We start from the raw sequence: 25,601 nt of genomic DNA, 5'->3' as shown, positions 1-25,601 counted from the left end.
ACTAAATAGATGATTCCGAGGCTCTCCTCTGCTTTGCTGCCCCCCTTTGAAAAATGTTACAGGAACAGGGTACACGGACTGAACGTGTGGTAGGTGCTTGCAGAGCATGCACAAAGTCCTGGGTTGGATCCTTAGCACCCACAAAGAAGGAAAAAGAATAGAGGAACAGATGGGATATTCACAGAGTAAGAAAAGGAAGGAAGGAAGGAAGGAAGGAAGGAAGGAAGGAAGGAAGGAAGGAAGGAAGGAAGGAAGGAAACCAAACTCCCCACAGTTCTGGCACACAGGGTATAAGTGTTTGGGAGTAGTGCCTTCTTTTCCGTTTTAAAAGGATTTATTCAATATCTATGTGTCTGTGTGTCTGTGTATGTGTGAGAGTGCAGACACACACAGGCCATAGCACCACGTCGAAGTCAGAAAACAATGAATTGATCTGTCTTCTACCATGTGGGTCTCAGGGATGAAACTCAGGTGGTCAGGTTGGCGGCAAGCACGCTTATTGGCTGAGCTAGCTGGCCAGCTCCCTATCGTGATGTTTTAATATTCCAGCTTTTCTTTTTCCTTTTTCCGTTCTTTTGTTTTTGTTTTTGTTTTTGTTTTTGTTTTTGTTTTGTTTTTCCAGATAGGATTTCTCTGTCCTGAAACTCACTATGTAGACCAGGCTGGCCTCAAACTCACAGGGGTCTGTCTGCCTCTGCCCCCTGAGTGAGTGCTGGGATGAAAGGCGTGCACCACCACCACCTGGCCCAACTGTCTCACTTTTTAAAAAAAAAAAAAAAAGACTTATTTATGTATTTTAATGTATGTGAGTACACTGTCACTGGCTTCAGACACACCAGAAGAGGACATCGGATCCCATTACAGATGGTTGTGAGCCACCATGTGGTTCCTGGGAGTTGAACTCAGGACCTCTGGAAGAGCAGTCAGTGCTCTTCACCGCTGAGCCATCTCTCCAGCCCATCTTTCCCACTTTTTAATGAGAGTGAATTCCCATAGCCTTAGCAACTCTGCCAGACTTCTGAACTATTTAAAAAGAAATACACAGCTAGGACACCCACTCCCATGGGAAGAAGAACCCAGGAGCCACATGTCCCCCACGCCCTGGCCCCTCAGCCACTCACTTTCAGATGCCTGCTGCCACTGGTCACTTGCACACCCTTCAAATGATGTCTCTGGTCCACACAAACTTCCTGCCTTTCCTTCAGGTAATAACGCAGACCATGCCCATGGTGAGGCTCTCCCTTCTCACCTGACAGCCTGCCTCTCATGGTCCCGCAGGGAGCATCTTCCTCCTTTTCCACTTCCTGTTTTGATTTTCATCAGGAGCATGAGAGGAGGGAGAAGGGCTTAGGAAAGCTCATATACTCAAGACTTGGGTGCAAGCTGCTCAGGAGACTCCAAGAGCTTCCCTGTTCTCCTTTCCGGGCATTTAGCTCTCCATGGGTGCCCGTGCTGTGGGCTTCTAAGCCAAGAGGCATGCAAACTCTGCTACTACAGATGAGCTGCAGTTGGGGCTGGACAGATGTAAAGAGCAGGCCCTGCTCTTGCAGAGGACCCCAGTGTGGTTGTCAGCACCTGTGTCAGGTGGTCCATTGCAACCGCCTGAAATCCATCCAGTTCCAGGGCACGTGACACACCTCTTTTACTCATGTGCTTGCACCATGCCCCTCATATACACAGAATTAAAACAATAAAATAGGGGCTGGAGAGATGGCTCAGCGGTGAAGAGCACTGACTGCTCTTCCAGAGATCCTGAGTTCAAATCCCAGCAACCACACGGTGGCTCACAACCATCTGTAACGGGATCTGATGCCCTCTTCTGGTGTGTCTAAAGACAGCTACAGTGTACTCATATAAAATAAATAAATCTTTAAAAAACAATCAGTCAATCAATCAATCAATCAATCAATAAATGGGCTGTAGCAAGAAAGCTCTGGGTGGACTGTAGAGGGAATGGAATGGATCTGAAAGTCCTGGCATGATTGAAAAGGAAACGGGGTGACAAGATAAGATTGCTAATTGCAGGGTGAGGATATGTCTGCTCCAAGCCTGATACCCTGATGGCCCTGAACAGAAGCAAAAAGCCACACCAAGGAGGGTCCCTCACTCAGGCCCATGGAGCAGGGAGCCCCCACCCCTGAGCCAGAGTCATAGACCGGAATTGAGTTTATGCAGAAGTAGGAAAGTTCATGAATGTGCTAGACCTGAGGCTGCTCCTTTAGCCTTCATGACAATCCTAAGAAGGATTTCTCTTATGACAGAGGTGAAGAAGCAGGGGGTGAAAGCAGGCCCTCGCACAGCCCAGCACAGGCTTGTGTTGGGGATCACCTGGACTCTTACACAGACCCCAGAGCTTCCCCTTGCACCTGGCAGACCTCTGAGAGAAGGCTTTGGAGGAGAGGGCTGTCGCCTGGCCCTGCCACACCTCTAACCCAGGACCCTGTCTCCCTCAGGTTTTGCCCATCATCATCTTCTTCAGCTGCGTCATGTCAGTTCTGTACTATCTGGGTCTCATGCAGTGGGTGATCCTGAAGGTGAGTCCTAAGGCCTGGCGTGCTTCTTCTGAGTCACCAGCTCCGGGGAACAGCCTTTCAGCGTTCGTTTGCACTCTCCCAGAGTCCCATGGCTCAAGGTCAACCTCCCTACCCTAGAATTTCTTTCTTTCTGGATCCACACCTTCCCAGAATCCCCTGCTCCCAGGGTCCATACCCTCCTGAACTCTCTTGCTCCTGAAGCCCATACCTTCCCAGAATGCTCTCTTCCCACACTTTACATTCTCTCCAAATCTATTTCTAATCAAACATTCCTTCCAAAGTTTTCTTGTCCTGACACTAGGGGAAAATGGCACAAAATCTAATGCTGTCTCTAATGGGAGGGAGGGTTGGGGGTCTAGGAGGCAACATGGGATTTAGGAGTGAAATTATACCAAAATGATCCACAGAGATTATAACACCAGGCCAGATAGGCCAGGCTTAGCTGGTATAAATATGCTTTCTTTAAAAGAACTATTCATCTGTTTGTTTACTTTTTAAGTTGTTGAGTTATTTGTTTATTGTGTGTGCACGTGCATGTGTGTGCATGCATGCATGCATACCAGGATGCACATGTGGATGTCAGAAGACATCTTGCAGGAGCTGGCTTCCTCCCTCTGCCATGTGGGACAACTCAGGTTGTCAGGCTTGGCACTGAACACCTTTACCTGCTGAGTAGGCAGCCCTACCATGCTCAGGTTTGTAAAATCTGCATATGACTAGGATGTAAGAGTTAGCATTGTACAGCATTGGGAAGCATCAGACCCAGCCAAAGGTTCTGAGGCTTTAGCCAGCAGAGCTCAGGATAAGTAGTACCTTTGGATGACAGCAAAAATAAAAAGTGCTTATGGTGCAGAATCCAGAAGAGGCGTCTGCCCCTGGATCTGGAGCATGGGCTCCACCATGGGCTTGGATAAATGGTGGTATAAGCAGGAAAGAATCCACGTCCTCTACAGCCAGGCTGGAGAGATGGAGAATGATAGACCTGGACCAGAGGAAGATAGGATGGAAGGCTAATTCCAAATGCTTATGACGGAAGGCTAGCCAAGGACAGGCTGAGAGGCAGCAGCGGCACAGAAACATTCCAGAGAAGAACTCTCTAGTACAATATGTCCCAAACCCTTTCCCATTGAACTCTAGACCCTGGCGTGCTACCAAATGGTACTTGGAAAAGAAAGTCTGTAGTTAGGTAACTGAGGAAAACCAGGCTAGACATTATGGTGAATTAATTTTTTTCATTAACTTACTTATTTATTCACTTTATCAAACCTCTCCCTCCTCTTCTCCCAGTCCCCCCCCCCCTTACAAGTCCCTCTCTCAGCTACCCTCTACCTTTCACCTCAGAGGAGAAGCCCCTCTTGGGTACCACCCCACCCTGGGACACCCAGTCCCAGCAGGACTAGGAACATCCTGTCCCCACCAGACAGTACAGTTAGGGGAAGGGAATCCAGTGGTGGGCAACAGAGTCAAAGACAGCCCCTGTTCCACCCAGCTGCATATTTGCTACAAATGTGTAGGGGGCCCAGATCCAGCCCCTGTATGCTCTTTGGTCAGTGATTCAGTCTCTGTGAGCCCCGTGGGCCCAGGTTAGCTGACTCTGTAGGTCTTGTGGTGTTCTTAGCTCCTCCAGCTTCCTCAATCCAACCCCCCACTCTTTCACAAGACTCCCTGGACTCTGCCTGATGTTTGGGTGTGGTTCTCTGCATCTGCCTCCATCTGCTGCTGGATGAAGTCTCTCAGAGGACAGTTATGCTAGGTTCCTGTCTGAAAGCACAGCAGAGTATCATTAATAGTGTCAGGGGTTGGCTCTCTCTCATGGCATGGGTCTCAAGTTGGGTCAGTCATTGCCTGGCCATTCCCTACAATCTCTGCTCCATCTTTATCCCTGCACATCTAGTAGGCAGGACAGATTTCGGGTTGAAGGTTTCACGGGTGGGTTGATGTTCCTCTCCCTTCACAGGAAGTCCTGCCTGGCTATGAAAGGTGGCCGCATCAACATCTATATCTCCAGCAGCTAGGAGTCTCAGCTGGCGTCACCCCCATAGACTCCTAGAACCTACCCTCTGCTACCAGGTCTCCAGCTTGTCCCAGAGATGCCCCCATCAATTTCTCTTCTCTCTCCTAGCCCCCTCTTAGCCATTCTGACAGGTGTAAGATAGAATCTCAGAGTAGATAGAAGATAGAATTTTGATTTGCATGTCCCTGGTGTTGAACATTTCATTAAGTGCTTCTCAGCGATTAGGGATTCCTCTCTTGAGAATTCTGTTTAACACTGCCTCATTTTAAATTGGGTTATTTGGTTTGTTAGCGTCTACGTTCTTTATATATTTTGGATATCAGTCTGATGTAGGCTTGGTTAAGATATTTCCCCATCTGTAATTTACATTATGGTGAGTGATTTTTTTTTTTTTTTTTTGAGACAAGGTCTTATTTTGTAGCCCTGGCTGTCCTGGAACTTAGTATGTAGACCAGGCTGACTTTGAACTCACAGGATCTGCTTGTCTCTTCCTCCTGAGTCATGGAATTAAAAATGTGTGTTACCATGTCCAGCCAACATGGTTTTTGTTGTTGCTGCTGTTGTTGTTGTTTTAAAATTATTTCTCCAGGGGCTGGAAAGATGGCTCCGCAGCAGTTAGAAATATGCCCTTGCAGAGGATATAGTGGGTTCCCATTATTCACCTTGGCAGCTCATAACTCCCTGAAACTCCAGCTCCAGGGAACCTGGTCCCCTTTTCTCTAAGCCTCCATCATCAGCACACACATACACATAAAACAAACCCATGTAAATATGCATATTTGGATGCATGCCAGACATGTGTAGCCATCAGAGGACGGCTTGCAGGAGTTGGTTCTCTTCCCACTGGGTGTGTCCTGGGGATCAAACTAAGGCCATCAAGCTTGGTGACAAATGTCTTACCCAGTTTGCTTACCTTAGCTAGTTTGCTGATCCTCCTCCTCATCTTCTGAGATAAGCTCTCTCACTGAACTGATTGGGTAGAAAGGCTGGCCAGCAAGTCCAGGGATCCTCCTGTCTCTCCCTCCTCGGCACTGAGATTACAGGTGGATGCTTGTACATGGGTCCTGGGACTCTACCTGACCAATTGAGCTGTAGTACAACCAATTTAAGCTGATCCCCGACTAGCTTACAAATAAATGAGTCTCAGACTATGGTTATTTTATTTGGCTTTGACAATTACTAGAGGTCACTGTCTTAGTCAGGGTTTCTGTTTCTGTACAAACATCATAACCATGAAGCAAGTTGGGGAGGAAAGGGTTTATTGAGCTTACACTTCCATGCTGCTGTTCATCACTAAAGGAAGTCAGGACTGGAACTCAAGCAGGTCAGAAAGCAGGAGATAATGCGGAGGCCATGGAGGGATGTTTCTTACTGGTTTGCTTCCCCTGGCTTGCTCAGCCTGCTCTCTTATAGAACCCAAGACAACCAGCCCACGGGTGGCACCATCCACAATGGGCCCTCCCCCCTTGATCACTAGTTGAGAAAATGTCCCACAGCTGGATCTCATGGAGGCACTTCCCCAACTGAAGCTCCTTTCTCTGTGATAACTCCAGCCTGTGTCAAGTTGACACACAAAACCAGCCAGTACAGTCACCCCTCATCTTTTCTAGCTGCCGGCCTGGCTACCTTCCTAGCAGTGTACCCCAGACACTCGCTGTTTCTCCTGGCCACGTGCTCATGGTCCATCTCCCCTCATGGCGGCTTCCTCCTCCCCTCTCATTCTTCCCCCCTCTCCTCCTCAGCTCTCACCCACCTGCAGCCAGGTCACTCTAAACCTACCTCCCTCTAATCCGTACAGTAACTGGCCATAGCAATTTTATTTAACCAATAGTTTAAAAATCAAGGCATAAGGTTTGCACAACAAATGCTTTTTTTAAAAAGTTTTTTTTTCTTTTTAAGATTTATTTATTATTATATCTAAGTACACTGTAGCTGTGTTCAGATGCACAAGAAGGCATGGAGTTGGTTCTCTTCCCACTGGGTGGGTACTGGGGATCAAACTAAGGCCATCAAGCTTGGTGACAAATGTCTTACCCAGTTTGCTTACCTTAGCTAGTTTGCTGATCTTCCACCTCATCTTTTCCTTTTCTTTTCTTACTTTTTTTTTTTTTTTTTTTGGTTTTTTGAGACAGGGTTTCTCCGTGTAGCCCTGGCTGTCCTGGAACTCACTCTGTAGACCAGGCTGGCCTCAAACTCAGAAATCCACCTGCCTCTGCCTCCCAAGTGCTGAGACTAAAGGTGTGTGCTGGGATTAAAGGTGTATGCCACCACCACCCAGCTGCGTCACATCTCTTTATGGATGGTTGTGAGCCACCATGTGGTTGCTGGGATTTGAACTCAGGACCTTCAGAAGAGCAGTTAGTTCTCTTAACCACTGAGCTATCTCTCCAGCTACCACAACAAAAGCTTTTAAAGGTGAGAATTCTCTGGTACAGAATTTACTATTTTAATTCATAGCAACAGACCAAACCTCAATGCTGAGCCATCTCCCCAGTCCCCTGATCACCTCTTTATATTGCTCCAATGCTAATTAAATTTCAGTATGAGTTTTGGAGGGACCATTTAAACCACAGCAGGGCCCGGGCTTGGAAGATATCTAAGGCACCTTCACTCCCAACTCTCTTGCTAATGTCCACTCATAAGTACTCTGTGCTTTTTTCCAGATTGCCTGGTTGATGCAGGTCACTATGGGTACCTCAGCCACTGAGACACTGAGTGTGGCAGGAAACATCTTTGTGAGCCAGGTAGGTCCTGCAGCTACCCCAAAGAGATCGGAGGCAGCCAGGGATCCACTCTAACTCAAGGGAGAGCCATTTAACCTGTGCCCAGGAAAACAGAAGGCCGGCACCCGGGCATGCTGAGTGTCCTGCCTGTGTCTTGCCAAACCCAGACTTGGTCTATTTGGCACTTCTATCACTTCAGCCTGGGCTGTTGTCATTGTCTTGGATACTGACAGGATAAGCAGGGAAACTGAGGCTAGGGAGATATGAATCGCTTGGCCAAGATCCTGCAGGGATAAGTAGAGACACATTTAGTTGCTTTTTGTTTGTTTTTCCCTGATCAGGCTTCTTTCCACTCTATCATTCTGTCTTAGTTTTCCTTTTTCTGAAACATATTTCTTAAAATAATATAGTTCTGAAGGCACCAGGTGATGTGTTAGAATAGCAGCTCAGGTCTGGGTCTGGACACATCACACCAGGCCAAAGCAATTCCACTTGTAAAAGGTTTTACTGGGGACAAAGAGGGGACAGAGAGAAAGACAAAGGGAAAAAGAAAAGGGGGGAGAGTGGGGAAAGGTCTCTCTTTCATATATGCTGTGGCATAAGCTCAGGGCCGAGGGCAGGAAGTGGGCTCTGGGAAGGTATGTGGTTGTCATAGCAACAGGTGTCACATATGTGTGACATCCTGAGTTTGGAGCCAATCTGCAAAAGTGGTCTTTTGATGCCAACACCAGGACTCCTGAGTCTCTGCAGGCCTAACCTTCCCAAGAAGGAGACTGTGGAAGTCAGGGAGTCCCTAAGAGATACCCTTGCCAAGTGATTCCTTATCTCGTTGGGTAGTTTAGAGGTTTGTTTATTTTAAGAAAATATTGGCCTGTTTTTTGTTATGGTGCAAGATGTAAAAGTAACTTTTACTCATCTGATGTAATTGTCATCTCAGAGGCTTGCTGTCTCATCTGCTAACCTAGGCCCAGTCCTGGAAGCGTCTAGCTTCCATACAATCTAATCTAGGCCAGGAATGTTCTTAGCCCTGAGACTTACTGCTGAATAAGTTCACTCTAGTGAGCTTCCTAATTTTTTTTTCTGAACTCTGGCTGGTCAACTCAGCTGTTCTAGTTTAAGCTCCTCTCCAAGGTGACTGATCCAATCTGGCTTCTCTCAGTTTCTCACTGAATTGCTCTGCTTAGCCTCCTACTAACTTTGGCAATATGTTCTAATCTTCTGGCTCCTTCTCATTCTCTGGTCTAGCTTGTCTCTCTCTGCAATCTGTCTGTCTATTACTGTTCTGGTAAAACTGCCTCCTCTACCCACCCCCCCTGCTCTCTTTTAAATAGCTTCCCTTTCCTTTCTCTTCTAGTGAGAGTTAGGTGTATCCTATTGTGTCAAATCTTTCTCTGATTCATCACTTTGTCTGCCACTCATTTAGACATCACTCTCAAACTTGGGTGCTTCCTTATACAAACTAACTTTACCTTCATTGTTTGGGATTAAAGATGTGTGTAAGGGTGTGTCTGTATTTCTTGTCACTTCCGGCTTTTGGTTGCTTTACTTTCATCTGTGATGAAACACCCTTCAGAAACAACTTAAGGAAGGAGGGAGATGCCTGTTGACTCACAGTTTAGGGGTACAGGCTGTCATGGCAGAGAGGTCATGGTGGTGTGAATGTGAGACAGTTGGTCACATTGTAGGAAGGGGTGTGAGACAAATATGGGTGCTCAGCTTACTGTCTGCGAGTATAGGACTGAGGATGTGGATGGAGTGAGAGGCAGCAGAGTCACGTGACCAATCCCGGGCAATCAGACTCTGGAGACCAGCATCAGAGTGCAGATCTGAGTTTATTGCCCAGCGCATATGCTTATATACAGTGTTTGAGCCAATCCCAAGCTCCTAAATCCTTGGCCAATCATATCTCACCACACTGTCACCAGGCTCCAATGAACGTCGTGCCTGATGAGGTTACTCAGAAGAAGTGGGAGGAGTTAGGACTTCTGTAAAGTCCTGCTGTTCGTCAGCCCCGGGGGAAGCAGCCACCGCTTGGCTTCCATTCCTTTTTGCTGTTTCACTGGTGTTCTGGGAGCCATTTTAGATCTAATGCCAGCAGACTATTTTGTATTTAGATACCATGCTGTATTTAGACCTAATACAGCAGACCAGGACTCTTCGAGGAGTTGTAGGAACCTGTGGCGCTTCGCTGTCCATCCCACTTTTCCCTTCACAGGGTTGATTTCCATAATCCCCTACAACTTTCTACTTTGTATTCATTCTGGGGCCCCAGCCTACAAGATGGTGTATCCGCATTCAGGGCAGGTGGGTTGTCCCTCCTCAGACCTCTCTGACTGCACCCTTGCAGTACACTAAGCGGTGTGTTTCCATGGTGATTCTAAACCTAGTCACGTGACGGTGAAGAGTTCCCCATCATACCCGTCCTGCAAACACTACCAAGAGTGACGGAGACTCCATAGTTAGACCGGACAAATAAAGAGTGGCCCAGACTCCCCACAAGCCCCAGAGCAAATGCCCGTTGCATGCCCGGCCGCTCTTTTGGTGATACCCCCTGCTTCCCCTCCAAGCTTCTGTTTGCTTCCCTGGAAAATGACAGGTCCTTTCTGTCTCAGATGGTAAGCACTGAGTGCCCAGGTGTGAGGTAAGAGTTAACACACAGCGGCGGGGTAGGGTGGGGTACGCAGGACCTGTCACAAGGGTGTAAGGACAATGAGGTCCAGAGAGGCTCGGCTGAATGGAAACCTACCCTCTGTCTCCTCTGAGATTCTCCGTCAAGAACTGCGACCATCACTCCTACAGTGAGGACAGTCCCCCCCACCGCCGCCACCCCAGCTCACTGTTGCCTTCTGACTTGTTTGTAGACTGAAGCTCCGCTGCTGATCCGGCCCTATCTGGCAGACATGACGCTCTCTGAAGTTCACGTTGTCATGACTGGAGGCTATGCTACTATTGCTGGCAGCCTCCTGGGCGCCTACATCTCCTTTGGGGTAGGTAGAACCTTTCTCTGATTGGCTTTGCCAAAGCCCCGAAATCACCTTTCTGGAAGCCCCACATGCTCCTAGTCATAGCAGCCATGGCATGTCTCAAAGCCCAGTTTGACTGAACAAGTGTACTTGGTTAGACTTTTCAAATGGCCGCTGGGACAGATTCCCAGAATTCCCTTTACTAAGCTGTTATTACATATTAGGCACTATGCTGGATGCTTTAATACCCCCATTTTATAGATAAGTACGTTGAGGCTCAAGATAAGTAAGATAAGTAAGAGAATAAATTAGTGGTTAAAGTCAGGATCTGAACTCAGATCTAACTCCAAAATGTGTGCTCACTTTTCCATAGACCCACATGTAGGCTTTCCCTGGGCATCTGCCCTCCTGAATGATGTGTATCATAATCCTCTCATGGGCCAATCCAGTACTACAAGCTGGACCCTTAATTCACAAGACAAGCTCTCTCTCGTTTTCTCTCGTCCTTGTTCTTGTCTCCCTGTTTCCCCCCTCGCTCCCCGTTCTTTCCCCTCTTTCCACCTGGTCATGGCCAGCTCTCATCCCTCTGTCTTCTCTTTCTCTCTTTACTTCTCTATCTCCTGTTCTCTTCCTAATTTCTATAATAAAGCATTGAAACTAAAAAAAAAAAATCACAATACAATAGCATAGGCGCGCGCACACACACACACACACACACACACACATTAATTTTTTTCTTTTTCTTTTTCTTTTTTCTTGGAATTACTTATTTTATGTATGTGAGTACACTGTAGCTGTCTTCGGACACCCCGAAGAGGGCATCACTATGGGTGGTTGTGAGCGCCACCATGTGGTTGCTGCGATTTGAACTCAGAACCTCTGGAAGAGCAGTCAGTGCTCTTTACCTCTAAGCCATCTCTCCAGCCCCAGTTTACTTTTTTAAAAAAAAAAAAACTGTAATCCTAGCACTTGGGAGGCATAGGCAGGAGGATCGGAAGTCCTTGGTCATTAACTATACATAGAACTGAAGGCTATCTTGCCTCAAAAGTCAAAAATAAAACCTAAACATACAAATTTTTGTTTTATTTTGTTTTTGAGACAGGGCTTCTCTGTGGTGTCCTGGCTGTCCTGAAACTCACTCTGTAGACCAGGCTGGCCTCGAACTCAGAAATCCACCTGCCTCTGCCTCCCAAGTGCTGGATTAAAAGCATGTGCCACTGCTGCCTGGCAACATACAAAATGTGAAACCCCACACTTTGTTGGTGAAACTGTTTCTCAATGGTGACATATTAGACACACTACTTGCATATCTTAAGGTCTTTAAACATCTTAACTTTGTTCTGGGCCTCGTGATCAGTTTTTAAAATTGTCCCCATGTTCTTTCTAGACACATAAGCTTTGCAGACACCTCTAGTCATTATCTAGGACTTAAAAGGCAGGGGATGTATCTTACCACATTAAAAGAAGTAAAATAAAATAAAGCCAAAGAAGGTGGTGGCACACGCCTTTGCTCCCAGCTCTTGGGAGGCAGAGGCAGGCAGATCTCTTGAGTTTGAGGCCAGGCTGATCTACAGAGTGAGTTCTAGGACAATCAGAGATATACAGAAAAACCCTATCTTAAAAATGAATGAATGAATGAATACGTCTGTCACCACCTGTGATCTCGGTACTCCAGAAGCTGAGGCAGGAGGATCAATGGTCACATAGTGAAACCCTATTTGAAATGAAATTAAAACAAAGCAAACAAACCCCCACAGATGTACAGTGAGGCTATACCCAGCAAACACACCAACAAACGTATCTTAAGTGGGAACTACCCCTTCGTCATAGACAGTACACTGTCAGCACCAAGCTTCCCCTGGCAGACCTGGGCCTGGGGCTTGCCCGGTTGCTGCCTCCAGCATCACGAGAAAAACATACCACTGCATTCGGCCAACCTTGGAAGGCTCGCAATTCAAAAAGCCCAACACCTGGGAGGCAGACAAGAAGGATCACAAATTTGAGTCACCATCAACTGCATAGCAACTTTGAGGCCAGCCTGGGCTACAGAAGACTGTATCTAAAGACTAGCAAGAATGACATTATAAATATGGTTTCTCTCATGTTTGTACCGGACAGTGCCAGCCTAGGTCTTCTCTTTTGTTATTTGACTGAATCATTTCATCATGATCTCCACATACATTTTCGACTATGCTGTCATTACAGAGGCTCTAGGATAGACACACCAGCTTTCACTGCAAATCCAAACAAATTGGTCTCTTGGTGCAGGGGTCTCTGAACCCAGGCTGGTCATGGTAACATTCAGGAGTTGGCCACTCATGCTTCTTATTGAATTGTTCCCAAGGGAAACAAGAATTTGCAAGATCCTGAGTGGGCAAAGTGACTCTGTTGCTTAGTTTCCACATCTGTAAAATGGGCAGACATACTGGTCACCTGGCCACAAAGGATAGACTGAAAATAGTCAGAAACATGTATGCAAAATGTCCATTCACACAAAATCAACAAGTCTTTAAAAGAACAGGCTATTTGCTCATTGTCAGTGAGATGCTTGCTTCTGATGTCAGTTTGGTGAGTAGATCAGTGGCTGTCCATCTGTCTCTGGAGCAGTGAGGGTGTGTGTTCTGGAAGTGCCCCACCCCCTCAGAGTTGGTGGTGGTTTATGATCTTGCTGGAGTACTTGTCCAGTGTGACTGACAGAGACAGACCCAGGGCCTCCAGGCTGTTGAAGGAGGCTGACTCCCTCATACAGGAGCGAGGGAGACAGGCTGCCTTGAAGTGGTGAGTGCCCTGTCATCATAGGTATTAAAAATACAACTTAGGGGCTATACTCCTTTACTGCACAGGAGCCATGCAGAGGCGGGGATGGGCCGCCTGCTTCATCCATCCCAACCCTCAGTTCTTGTAGAGGAATTTTAACCCAGCAACACGGCTGCTCTGACAAGGGTTACATCCAAAAAGACCTTCTAGGTCTGTGTGATCCAGAAAGAATGACACACCTTTATGTAGAAGAAGAGGCTACTTAAGAGCAGTGCAGGGACAGATGGGGTGGGAGAGGCGGTTTTACTAGGACACTTTTACAGAGACAAGGGTGAACCAGAGAATAAGGAGGATCCAGAAGATTAGAGCATATATTGTCATATATATAAGAAGGATCCAGAAGATTAGAGCATATATTGTCATATATATAAGAAGGATCCAGAAGATTAGAGCATATATTGTCACATATATAAGAAGGATCCAGAAGATTAGAGCATATATTGTCATATATATAAGAAGGATCCAGAAGATTAGAGCATATATTGTCATATATATAAGAAGGATCCAGAAGATTAGAGCATATATTGTCACATATATAAGAAGGATCCAGAAGATTAGAGCATATATTGTCATATATATAAGAAGGATCCAGAAGATTAGAGCATATATTGTCATATATATAAGAAGGATCCAGAAGATTAGAGCATATATTGTCATATATTGTCAGAGTTATTTGAGGCCCAGCAGAGCAGTCCAGTCAGAAGCTGAGAGAACCTGCACTGACTCAGTCAGCCTGGAAGATTTGATAGTATGGAGGCTAGAAGCTTCCAGGACCAAGCCTCGGCATGCTTAGAACAGAGAAGGAAGCCCTCTGGGCTTAGCCCAGGGTTTCTCCGTGTAGCCCTGGCTGTCCTGGAGCTCACTCTGTAGGCCAGGCTGGCCTCAAACTCAGAAATCCACCTGCCTCTGCCTCCCAGAGTGCTGGGATTACAGGCGTGCGCCACCACCGCCCAGCTGCTCATCCCATCTTCTAAGGACTAAAGACAACATTTAAAAGTTCTGGAGCATTGTCTGAATCTGTGACAAATTCCTCAAGCAGAACGGGCTTAGTGGTCAGAGAGAGACAGCCTGGGCGAGGAGGAGAACCAGTGAAATCGGAGCCAAAGGCAGCGTCGGATTTTACTTCTTCTTCCTTTGTTTGGAGCAAGTCGTAGTTATCCTCTGGGGCCTCAGTTTGTGTGTAGATGGGGTATTGTCACTTGCTTGACCTACCTTGCAGAAGTATTGGTTTTTAAGGAAAGAGTGACCACTCTTTTTTTGTTGTTGTTTTTTACATGTCTCTTATATGTGGTATATATGTGTATCTTATATGTGTATGCATATATGTATGTATATGTATATATGTATATGTGTGTGCGTGTATGGAAGAGAACAACGCGCAGGAGTCGGTTCTCTCCTTCTGCCATGTCAGTTGCAGGTACTTGAACTCAGATTGTCAGGCTTAGCAGCAAGCCCCTTTACCAGCCCAGCCATCTCATGGGCCCTCGCAGAAGTCCTGGGAGATCGTCTGAACATAAAAAGAATTATTAATGATCAGGTCAGCTGTAGTACAGTGGAGTCATACTTACAAGAATGTATTATCCACATAAAAACCTGTTCCTGTGCCACCTCATTTCTTCTACCTGTCCCTCATAACCTCCCTATTGATTGATTGATTGATTGATTGATTATATTTTGAGACAGGGTCTCAGGCTGACCTTGACCTCACTATGTAGCTGAGGAGGATCCTGAATTCCTCCTGTTTCCACTTTCCGAGGGTGGGCATTACAAGCAGGCACCTCCGGGCCTGGTCGCGTGGTCACGTGGTTGCGTGGTCATGTGGTTCTGGAGATCACAGGCATGGCTTCATGCAGGCTAAGCCAGCACCCCACTCTCGCCAGCCCCAGCCCACCCTCTCTGCTGCTCCTGCAGATCGACGCTGCCTCCTTAATCGCGGCCTCCGTCATGGCGGCGCCCTGTGCTCTGGCCCTCTCCAAGCTGGTCTACCCAGAGGTGGAGGAGTCCAAGTTCCGGAGTAAGGAAGGCGTGAAGCTGACGTATGGGTGAGTGCAACAGGGGGCTTTCCGAAGTGCACTAATGCCAGGCGTGGGGGTAGAGGTGTCAAAGAACAGCGCTGTCCGTGACCCATGTCTGTCTTCCCTGGAGCTTGGCCCGTTCTCTTCCAGCGCTTCCTTGGTGTGGCTTCACGTGCAAACACTCTTTAGAAGGATGTGTTTATGAATGTATGTTATGTACATGCGTGCTCTGTCTTCATGCATGTAAGAGGAGGGCGTCAGACCTCATTATACATGGTTGTGAGCCACCTGTGGTTGCTGGGAACTGAACTCAGGACCTCGGAAGAGCAGTCAGTGCTCTTAACCTCTAAGTCTTAACACACTTCTTTTCCCCAGAACTAATTTATTTGTTTAATGTGCACGGTGTTTGCCTGTAGAAGAGAATATAGAGTTCTCTGGCACATGGCTAGCTGTGAGCCTCCATGTGGGTGCTGGGAATTGAACTTGGGTCCTCTGGAAGTGCAGCTTGTCGCTCTGTTTGATTGTTTGCTGGCTTTTTTGTTTGTTGGTTTGATTGGTTTGGTTTGGTTTTTCAAGACAGGGTTTCTCTGTGTAGCCCTGGCTGTCCTGGAACTCACTCTGTTGACCAGGCTGGCCTCAAACTCAGAAATCCACCTGCCTCTGCCTCCCAAGTGCTGGGATTATAGGCGTGCGCCACCACTGCCGGGCTTATTTGTTTGTTTTCAAGGTAGGATTTCTCTGTGTAGCCCTGGCTGTCCTGGAACTTGTTCTGTGGACCAGGCTAGCCTTGACCTCACAGAGATCCACCTGTCTCTGCCTCCCGAGTACTTGGATTAAAGACATGAGCCGCCGCCACCACCACCCAGCTCAGTTACCTTTAATCTCCATCTGGAACATACTTGCTGAGGTGGTTGATGTAGGAAAATCGAGAGTTCAGTGCCAGCCTGACTACAGAGCAAAGTCAAGACCAACGTAGGCTACACGGGGCAACTGGCTTAGGCAGAACAGACCAAAGAAAAACAGCAGCAGCAGCAGCAGCAGCAGCAGCAGCAGCAGCAGCAAGCACTGATCCTACTTTTCAAATCATAACCTGTTTCTCTGACCAGCAAGAGAAACGGGGCTGGCCTAGCTCACCAGGGTGGCTCAGCTCTTTGTGGCCTGGTGCCGCTCCCCGATATCCTCTCTGCACTTCTGACCTCTGGCCAGCAGGTGGCAGCCTCACCTTGACAAGTAGAATGCCAGGTTCCTAACTTGCCTTTTGTCAGTCTTAATCACCACCATTAATAACCAAATCTTTTAAAATGTTGAAAAGAAGCTGGGTGTGGTGTCATATGTCAGTAATCCCAACACTTGGAGATAGAGGCAGGAAAGTTAGGAACTAGACGCCATTCTTACTACACAGTAAATTCCAGGCCAGCCCAGGCTGTCTCCACACTCCCTGTGCTCAGACATTGAAAAGACCGCACAAGGAGCAATCCAAACCTCACACCTCCTGAGGCGCTGGGGCTGCTCTGCCCTGTGAAAGCGACTATGCACCACCTCTATCACCCCCCCACTTCCTCTTCCCCTCCCTCTGCCCCCGCCCCCCCCCAACTGTAACAGCTACAAACTAGATTTATATCTGAGAATGACTTTGAACTTGTGATTCTCCTGCCTCCACTACCTAAATGCTGGGATTATAGGTGTATACTATCATTCCTAATTTATGGGGTTTGGGGAATGAAACCCAGAACTTTGCACATGTGAGACAAGTGCTCTGCCTATAGAATTACATCCCTAACCTTTATTTTATATTTTCTAGTAAACCACACACACACACACACACACACACACACACACACACACACACATTTCTTTTTATGTATATTCTTTTTTGCCTGCATGTACATAAACGTATATTACATGCATGTCTGTGCCAGTGGAGATCAGAAGGCACCAGACGCCCCAAAACTAGAGTTAGAGACAATTGTTAGCTGCCAAGTAGAGGCTGGGAACTGAACCTGGGTCCTCTGCCAGCACCAAGTGCTCTTAACTGCTGGGCCATCTCTTCAGCCCCAGACAACTTTTTATTGCATTTTATTTATTGTGTGTGTGTGTGTGTGGGGGTGCTGCATGTGTGCCACAGCACTCGTTTGGAGGTTGCAGGACAATCAATCAATTTCCTTCTGAGACTGAGAAAGAGAAGAGCTCACGAGGGAAAGAGCTGCAGACCACAGAGGTGAGAGAGATGCAGGCTTTTGGGAGGAGAGCTCAGCGCATCTTGAAGGCAGGCAGTCCTAACGACTCCGGCGAAAGCTCCTTCCCTGCTTCTGCCATGTGAGCTCGAAGCAGCAGGCTCAGGCCGCCGGCCTTAGCATCTTCTTCTATAGACATAACCTTCTTTCCCAGCTGGCTTAGAACTCACTATGTAGACCAGGCTGGCCTCAAACTTACAGAGCTCTGCTGGCCCTCATGTCTGGCTTCTGGCCTATTTTTTAAAATAAGAAAAGCACATGCTCTTACTAAAATCTTTTGCTTAATCTAACGTATCAAAAACATTTTCATTTTTTTGTGATCCATGTGATCAATAAAAATAGTAAGAGGCTAGACATGGTAGCATAGGTCTTAGCATCTTAGCATCTGGGAGGCAGATGGATCTCTGAGTTTTAGGCCAGCCTGGTCTATATAATGAGTTCCAGGATAACCAGGAACTAAGATACATAGAGAGACCATGACTAAAAAAGAAAGAAAGAAAGAAAGAAAGAAAGAAAGAAACAAACAAACAAACAAACAAACAAACAAACAAAAACTAAGATACCCTCTCCCCCTCCCTTCCCCTTCTCCCTCCCCTTCTCCTTCTCCCTCTCCCTCTCTCTTTCCTTCTCCCTCTCCTCAAATCCTCAACATCTGAGGGCTATACTACATTTACAACACAACTTGGTTATGCCCAGCTTGCTCTCCAGTGTCCCGAGACACATTGAACCATCAACTTCTATCTTGTAGCATAGCGCAAAAACCTGGGTGCGTTCTCATTTGTTGGCCAGCAGGGCCCCCTTCCCCCTCTCTTAACGTCATTTATCTCCTTGTCAAAGAAAGAAAATAAGCCTCCTTGGTTTCAAAGCCCTCTGTCCAAGGCTCCCCTTTGCACCTATGAGGTGGGGACATTTACTGCTTATAGGGACATGCCAATAATGACACCTGTTGATCCCAACGGTAGAGATGCTCAGAACCTCGTGGAAGCAGCCAGCGCTGGGGCTGCCATCTCAGTGAAGGTCGTTGCCAACATTGCTGCCAATCTGATTGCCTTCCTGGCTGTACTGGCCTTCATCAACGCGGCCCTCTCCTGGCTGGGGGACATGGTGGATATCCAGGGACTCAGCTTCCAGGTGTGGCTGTGCTGGGGGGATGGTCTCAGGACAGGGAATGATAGGTGGACGCCCTGAAGAGCCCCCGTCTCACCCAATTCTCTTGTCCCCCTTTCCTTAGCTCATCTGCTCCTACGTCCTGCGGCCTGTGGCCTTCCTGATGGGTGTGGCCTGGGAGGACTGTCCGGTAGTGGCTGAGCTGCTGGGCATCAAGCTGTTTCTGAACGAGTTTGTGGCCTACCAAGAGCTTTCCCAGTACAAGCAGCGACGCCTGGCAGGGGCCGAGGAGTGGCTTGGTGACAAGAAACAGTGGATCTCGGTGAGTGTTCTCATCCACTCCTTACAGCACGGGGGTGGCACAGCTCTTTCCCTGAGCCTGTCTGAGACACACTGAGGAGATGCTTAGCCACCCCTATGCTGCTATCCTGGGAGACCAGACAGGCCTGGCTGCCCCCTCGCTCTAGTGACAGAGCTGCACTGTGGGCTCCAGAAAGAGCTTTGTCTGAGGCCACGTTCCAGACAGGCCACTGCTAGCTTTGGCCTTGGGTGAGCTACTGTGCCTTGCCTCTGTTTTGGAAAACAGGGGATATTAACATTTATTCTAAAAACACTGCCATGAACAAAATTATGTAAGCTATGTAATTATGCAATCCCCTTTTTCCAGGCCGTGGTGGTGCACGCCTTTAATCCCAGCAATTGGGAGGCAGAGGCAGGTGGATTTCTGAGTTCGAGGCCAGCCTGGTCTACAGAGTGAGTTCCAGGTCAGCCAGGGCTACACAGAGAAACCCTATCTCGAAAAAACAAAAACAAAAGCAAAAAAATCCAAACAAAATTAGCCTTTCTAAAAGAGTACAGGGTCATAACCTAATGTTGGGAATTAAAAAAGAAATGTCTATAATAATCCCACTATCCTAAGACAGCAGCTATTGCTTTTATCTGTTTTCTTCTTTTTCATGTGTTATTTTGGGGATATGGATTCATGTAGCCCAGGCTCGCCCACCACAGATATATGGAAGAGTGGCCTTGAGCTCCTTCTGCTTCTGTCTTCCCCGGCTTCTGCTGGGATCACAGGTGTAAGTCTATGATGTGACCAGCTTCTTCTTTTTTTTTTTTTTTTATTTGTTTTTTTTTCGAGACAGGGTTTCTCTGTATAGCTCTGGCTGTTCTGGAACTCGCTCTGTAGACCAGGCTGGCCCTGCCTCTGCCTCCCAAGTGCTGGGATTAAAGGCGTGTGCCACCACACCCATGTGACCAGCTTCCTTTGCTCTAAGACAGTTTACACAGTTGCTCCCACAGTACAGTGTAGCCAGCCAGCTCCCCCCACCTCATCGTGATGTACGGAGCTTCTTATTTTCAATGCTTGAGATTGTACTAGGCCCTTGTGGACGCTAAACACTAAGCTATACACCACTGTAAATTTACTTACCTTTTTTGTTTGGTTGTTTATTTTGATTTTTGTTTTGGTATAAAGAGACAGGGGTTTTATGTGTGGCCTTGGCTGGCCTGGAACTCCCTCTGTAGACCAGGTCAGCCTTTGCCTCCTGAATGCTGGGCTTAAAACGTGTTTGCCAGCATGCCTGGCTCCAAAATTCATATATCTTTAAAATATATAATAATAGTTATTTAATAGTTATATAATAGTATTTGTATGTGTGTGCTCATGTCTTTCTGTATATATGTATGCCTCTCTCTTTCTCTCTCTCTCACTCACTCACTCTCTCTCTCTCTCTCTGTGTGTGTGTGTGTGTGTGTACACCATGTCACACATATGGAAGCTGGAGGGTGATTTGTAGGAGCTAATTGAACTTAGGATGTCATGCGTAATGACAGCGTTTTACCTGCTGAGCCGTCTCACAGGCCCAAATTTGAGTGTCCACCATATTTTCCAGTCTTGTGCTGTTGGGTCATCAGCTGAACTCCTTATCTGGCTGTGTGTATGATGATGTTGAAGTGAATATCTGAGTGTAGAACTCTCCCTGCTTCCTGGAATGTGGTTAAGTAAAACCTCATGCCCTCCTGGAGCAGCGTTCCTAAGTGCTGTGGTAGTGGTTAAGTGTGGCCTCAGTGCGCCTCTCCACAGTTACCACCAGAAATAAGGCTGTCCCGGAAGTCTGTATTGGAAGGCATGTTTGGGGGCTGACGACAGAGCTCATCTGGCAGAGAGGGTTTGAGCAGATACACAAAGCACTGGGTTTGCTCCCCAGCACGGCGTAAACTGTGAAGCCCAATCCCCAGTTAGTAAGGCAGGAGCAGACGGTCATGGCCATTCTTGGCTACCTAGAGAGTACCAAGAGGGTTGGAGAGATGGCTCAGTGGTTAAGGGCACTGCTTGCTCTTCCAGAGGACCTAGGGTCAATTTCTAGCATCCATATGACAGCTTAGAACCATCTATAACTCCAGTTCCAGGAGATCTGATATCTTCATATAGACATATGTGCAGGCATACCATCAAAGCACATTTTAAAAAATATTTATTTATTATATGTAAGTATGCTGTAGTTGTCTTCAGACACTCCAGAAGAGGGCATCAGATCTCATTACAAAGGGTTGTGACCCACCATTGCTGGGATTGAACTCAGGATCTTCAGAAGAGCAGTCAGTGCTCTTAACCACTGAGCTATCTCTCCAGCCCTCAAAGCACATTTTATCAAAGGTATTTAAAGAAAAGAATTCCAGAAAATTTTCTTACCTTTAGAAATATTTCCACTTTTGTTTTGAGACAAAGTCTCATTAAGTTACCCAGGGAAGTCTTTAATTCACAACCTTCCCGCCTCCACCTAACTAAGAATACAAGGCCAGGCCACCAGGCCTAGATTCTTTCTGTTATGGATTTCTGTAATTTTCCCCTATTATTTCCTCACCTTCATTTTATCTGAAAGAATTTTATTTTTTTATACCAAATATTTCTCTCTGAAAGATTTCTATTTTTCCATTCCCCTTTTTCTAATCTTATTTTTTTTCTTTTTGGCTTTTTTTGTTTGTTTGTTTGTTTGTTTCGAGACAGAGTTTCTCTGTGTAGCCCTGACTATCCTGGAACTCACTCTGTAGACCAGGCTGGTCTCAAACTCAGAAATCCGCCTGCCTCTGCCTCCCAGATGCTGGGATTACAGGCGTGCGCCACCACCGCCCAGCTTTTCTAATCTTATAACATGGCCCTGTAAGCATCAAATTCCAGAAACAATGGGGCGAAATGTTAAGACCAGGAGCTGAGCCAGACAGGACTGGATTCTGTCTCTGGCTCAGCTGCCGTATCTACACAGCTTCTGCTACTGGGCTCTGTGAGCCTCGGTGTGTTTAGTCAGCCCCAAGGTCACTACTGCGCTACAGCCATTATTGCCCTCTGTAGCCAATGATTTTATGTTTAAAATGCTTATTTTCTTCAGTGGTCTAAAATTAACTTTATGGTGTGAGGCTTGAGTGGCAAGCAGTTATTTTTTTACAAAGTGTTCCATCTTTGTTTGCTTGTTTTAATTTTAAGCTCCTAATAAGGGGAGGTTTGTGTCTTTTTTGTTTAGATTTATTATATATATATATAAAAGCTCTGTATCTGCATATACACCTGTATGGCAAAAGAGGACATTAGATCCCATTATAGATGGTTGTGAGCCACCAGTGGTTGCTGAACTCAGGTCCTCTGGAAGAATAGTCAGTGCTCTTAACCACTGAGCCATCTCTCCAGCCCCCAAAGTACAGGTATTTTCAGTGACCAGAAAGAGGCAAGAGACTGCAGAGATGGGAGAAAGGGGGGCCTTTGGCACACCAAATCAGCCTGAATCAGAACCCAAAAAGCTGGTACTTGTACAGGGGACGTAGCTCAACCGACGGAGTGCTGGACTGGCACACAGGAAACCCTGGGTTCGACTTCCAGCGCCGCTCAAATTGGGCACGGTGCTGTAGATTACTGTCTGTGACCTCAGAGCAGGAAGCAGGCAGATCAGGAGTTGAAGATCATCCTTGATATAATGAGCTTAAGGACAGCTTAGGACAATTTGAGGTTCTGTCACCAAAACACAAAACAAAAAGGTGTGTCTTATGGATACAGGATGAAGGACAGCCTAGAGAGAGAGAGAGAGAGAGAGAGAGAGAGAGAGAGAGAGAGAGAGAGAGAGAGTCAGAGGCTTGTGTGGGGTGGTGAAGTAGAGTTGACTTAAGATGGAGCATTTGGCCAGCATGCTCCAAGGCCATAGGCCACAAAGGAACTGAGTGAATTAAGGCCGGGGTGCTCCACGTCCAGGGGCAAGGTCTCCTTGTGATCTGCATTTTCAGGTCAGAGCAGAAATCCTGACGACCTTTGCCCTCTGTGGATTCGCCAACTTCAGCTCCATTGGCATCATGCTGGGAGGCCTGAGTGAGTCCCGGGCTGGGCGGGGGCGGCTCCCAGGAGACAGGGGGACGTCTAGGGGTGGTGGGGGGGGGCTGTGGGGACAATACGCAGGTAAAGGAAGGAGGTCACAGGTAATGGAGGACAGACACCCTCACCCCGGGCCCCTTTCTGCTCTCCTGCTTTCTTTTCCCCCTAAATGTGAGTTTTCTGGCTTACTCCCGCTTCCCACTATCTCCTCACAGCCGGCCAGGGAGAGGAAGGCCCCTCCTGAATGTGCCTCTGCACGAATGGACACAGCAGCCTTTTGGGGTGCGGGGCTGGGAGAGAGAGACAGACAGAGAGAGAGAGAGAGAGAGAGAGAGAGAGAGCGCTCAACAATCAGCTTCTATCCTTCCTCCTGCTACAGTGGGCGTGGTGAAGGGGGCATCCATCACTGGATGCTATGAGCTGGGCCAGAGAGCAGTGCCAGGGAGGTGGTGCCAGAGCTTCAGCAAATGGGCAGAGGGGGTGGGTGGCCTCCTTGGCCCTAAGCTCTCTTGCCCCCTTGCAGCCTCCCTGGTCCCCCAGCGGAGGAGTGACTTCTCCCAGATTGTGCTCCGGGCGCTGATCACAGGGGCCTTCGTGTCCCTGGTGAATGCCTGTGTGGCAGGTGAGTGTCGTCCAGCCACCTCAGAATTCTGACCCCTTGCTTTCTAGCCCCTCTCAGGCAGGGCTGGCCCCTGAGCCAGGCCCCCAAATCCCTTCCTTCTGCAGGGATCCTCTATGTGCCCAGGGGGGGCGAGGTGGACTGCGTGTCTCTTCTGAACCAAACTGTCAACAGCAGCAGCTTTGAGGTCTACCTGTGCTGCCGCCAAGTCTTCCAGAAGTGAGTGCCTGCCTGGGCTGTGTGTGAGCAAAAGTCCCAAGTGCCTCGTGCTTCTAGGACTAGGGCTCAGGGTCCCAGGCTAGGAATGCTATGGCTGTGGCAGCCGTGACCGAGAGAGGAAGAAATGAAGGCTTAAGGATAGAGGCTGGGGAGGAGAGGTAGACCAGAGATGTGGAGTGACTTTCCCAGGGCAGCACAGCCTATAACTGCTACATAAGTGGCCTGGATATCGTGCTTCTTTCTCTTCAGCACCAGCTTGGAGTTCGGCCAAGAGGCACTGGACAACTGCTGTCGATTTTACAACCACACAGTCTGCACATAGCTGGGACTGAGCATCTTCCTAACCTCAGGGCTCATCCATCCCAGAGAGGCCACGGGACTCACCGCTACTCCCACCGTACAGCTGGGAAAGGGTGCTGCTGTGACTGAACGATGCCTCCCACCCTGGTCCCAGCGCTGCTCCCACGTCCTACCTCTCTGAGCGTGAGTTCCCGTGTCCGGCCGGCTCCCTTGCCCTCCGAGAGCCGACATTCTGGTCCTCTCCACTCCACTTTCCTTGGGACCCTCATGTGCACCTGGCCAAAGCCTCCTCCCTGCTCCCTCCCAGGCACCCGATCTGCTGGGTGCCCCCAGAAGCTGTCTCTAGAGACCTTCCTTCCCCCAGTCCCCAAGAGTGCTTTCCAAACTGGTGTCCTGCAGAGTGTCATCTCATTAGGTGTGATGTCAGAGCGGCCCAGGACCCACTAGGTTTGGCACACTGCACTCACTGAAGGTAGTGGCTCTCATGCGGCCCATTCTGGCCTTGAGCTCAGGCTGCAGCAGAGGTGACCCTATTCCTCAGCTGCCATCACCCCTGAGCACTGGGAGTACAGGTGTGCACCATCACACCTGGGCCATAAGGACTTCTTATTTGGGCTTTGAGATCTCAGTGGGTAAAGGCATCTGCGGCCAAGCTTGATGAACTAACTCTGACCCCCCCCCCCCCCGGGCCCCCAGGGGGAAAGAAGAATCATCTCTGCATGTTGTCCTCTGCATGTGTGCATGACACATGCTCTGCTCCTCCCAACTAAAAAAAACATAAAATGTAACTCAAAACCTTTACTATTTGTGTGTGTGGTATGTATGTGAGTGCCACCATAGAGGTGCGGAGATCAGAGAACAACTTTTGAGAGTTGGTTCTCTTCTACTTTATATGAGTTCTGGGGAAGCTCTTTACCTGCTGAGCCATCTGCCTGCCCAAGAGCTTTCTTTGTTGTTTTTTGCTTGTTTGTTTGTTTGTTTGTTTGTTTGGAACTAAGTAGACCAGGCTGATCTCGAACTCTCCAAGTTCCTCCTATCTCTGTCTCCTGATTGCAGGGTTTAAGAGCATGCAGCATTGTAGCTTTTTGTAAAAATGTTACTTTTTGTTTATAATTCTTTGTCTTTATATTCTTGTACCTATGTTGTTTGTGGGTTCTTCCGGTTCTTCTTTTCTCTGTCTCTTGACAATGTTTACTCTACTCAGCCTGGCTTTTCCTGGCCCAACTGTCCCCAGGGATCATCTCTTCATAGTCGGCCAGCCTAGTCACTTTCACATGCCTCTGATTTCCTTTCACTCTTCAGAATCTTTCCCCTCCCCTCCCCTCCCTCCCCTCCCCTTCCTCCCCTCTCCTCCCTCCCCTCCCCTTCCTCCCCTCCCTTCCCCTCCCCTCTCCTCCTCTCCATCTTCTCCCCACCCCTCCCTTCCTGTCCTCGCCCCTCCCCTCCTCCCCTCCCTTCCTCTCCTCTCCTCTCCTCCTACTCTGACTCCACTCCTCCATCCCCTGGACCCCACTTCTGCCTGCCCCCCAGTCCTACTTCTCCTGTCTACACCTACTCCTAACTCAGTCTCCTCTCAGCCTCTGATGGTTTTACATCCTCTCCTGTTCCCAGAAGTCACTGTCACTGAACTGCACAGGGTCATTTAAAGAGGCAGGCACATGAAATATCTCATACTGCATACCATCTCCCAGCTCCAAGAACT

At 48.0% G+C, this 25,601-nt stretch overlaps 1 protein-coding gene across 2 annotated transcripts in view; it reads left to right on the top strand.

Annotated features, from left to right (window-relative positions):
* The window catches only part of Slc28a1 (solute carrier family 28 member 1), a 45,502-nt gene extending 20,335 nt beyond the window's left edge, over window positions 1-25,167 (top strand). The window contains exons 8-17 of one of the 2 annotated variants that reach the window (XM_052178231.1): window positions 2,454-2,534; window positions 7,212-7,292; window positions 10,133-10,258; window positions 14,963-15,093; window positions 18,263-18,431; window positions 18,532-18,729; window positions 22,677-22,758; window positions 23,285-23,383; window positions 23,488-23,599; window positions 23,849-25,167. In XM_052178231.1, the coding sequence (XP_052034191.1) occupies window positions 2,454-2,534; window positions 7,212-7,292; window positions 10,133-10,258; window positions 14,963-15,093; window positions 18,263-18,431; window positions 18,532-18,729; window positions 22,677-22,758; window positions 23,285-23,383; window positions 23,488-23,599; window positions 23,849-23,921 (1,152 nt within the window). In that variant the 3' untranslated portion in view covers window positions 23,922-25,167. The remainder of the gene's footprint in view (window positions 1-2,453; window positions 2,535-7,211; window positions 7,293-10,132; window positions 10,259-14,962; window positions 15,094-18,262; window positions 18,432-18,531; window positions 18,730-22,676; window positions 22,759-23,284; window positions 23,384-23,487; window positions 23,600-23,848) is intronic. The other variant, XM_052178241.1, reaches the window with a different exon arrangement.
* The last annotated feature ends 434 nt before the right edge of the window (window positions 25,168-25,601 follow it).

Source organism: Apodemus sylvaticus, chromosome 1, assembly GCF_947179515.1.
Source record: "Apodemus sylvaticus chromosome 1, mApoSyl1.1, whole genome shotgun sequence".
Lineage (NCBI taxonomy): Eukaryota > Metazoa > Chordata > Mammalia > Rodentia > Muridae > Apodemus > Apodemus sylvaticus.
Note: the sequence above shows the minus strand (reverse complement) of the source record. Positions and strands in the feature narration are given on the sequence as shown.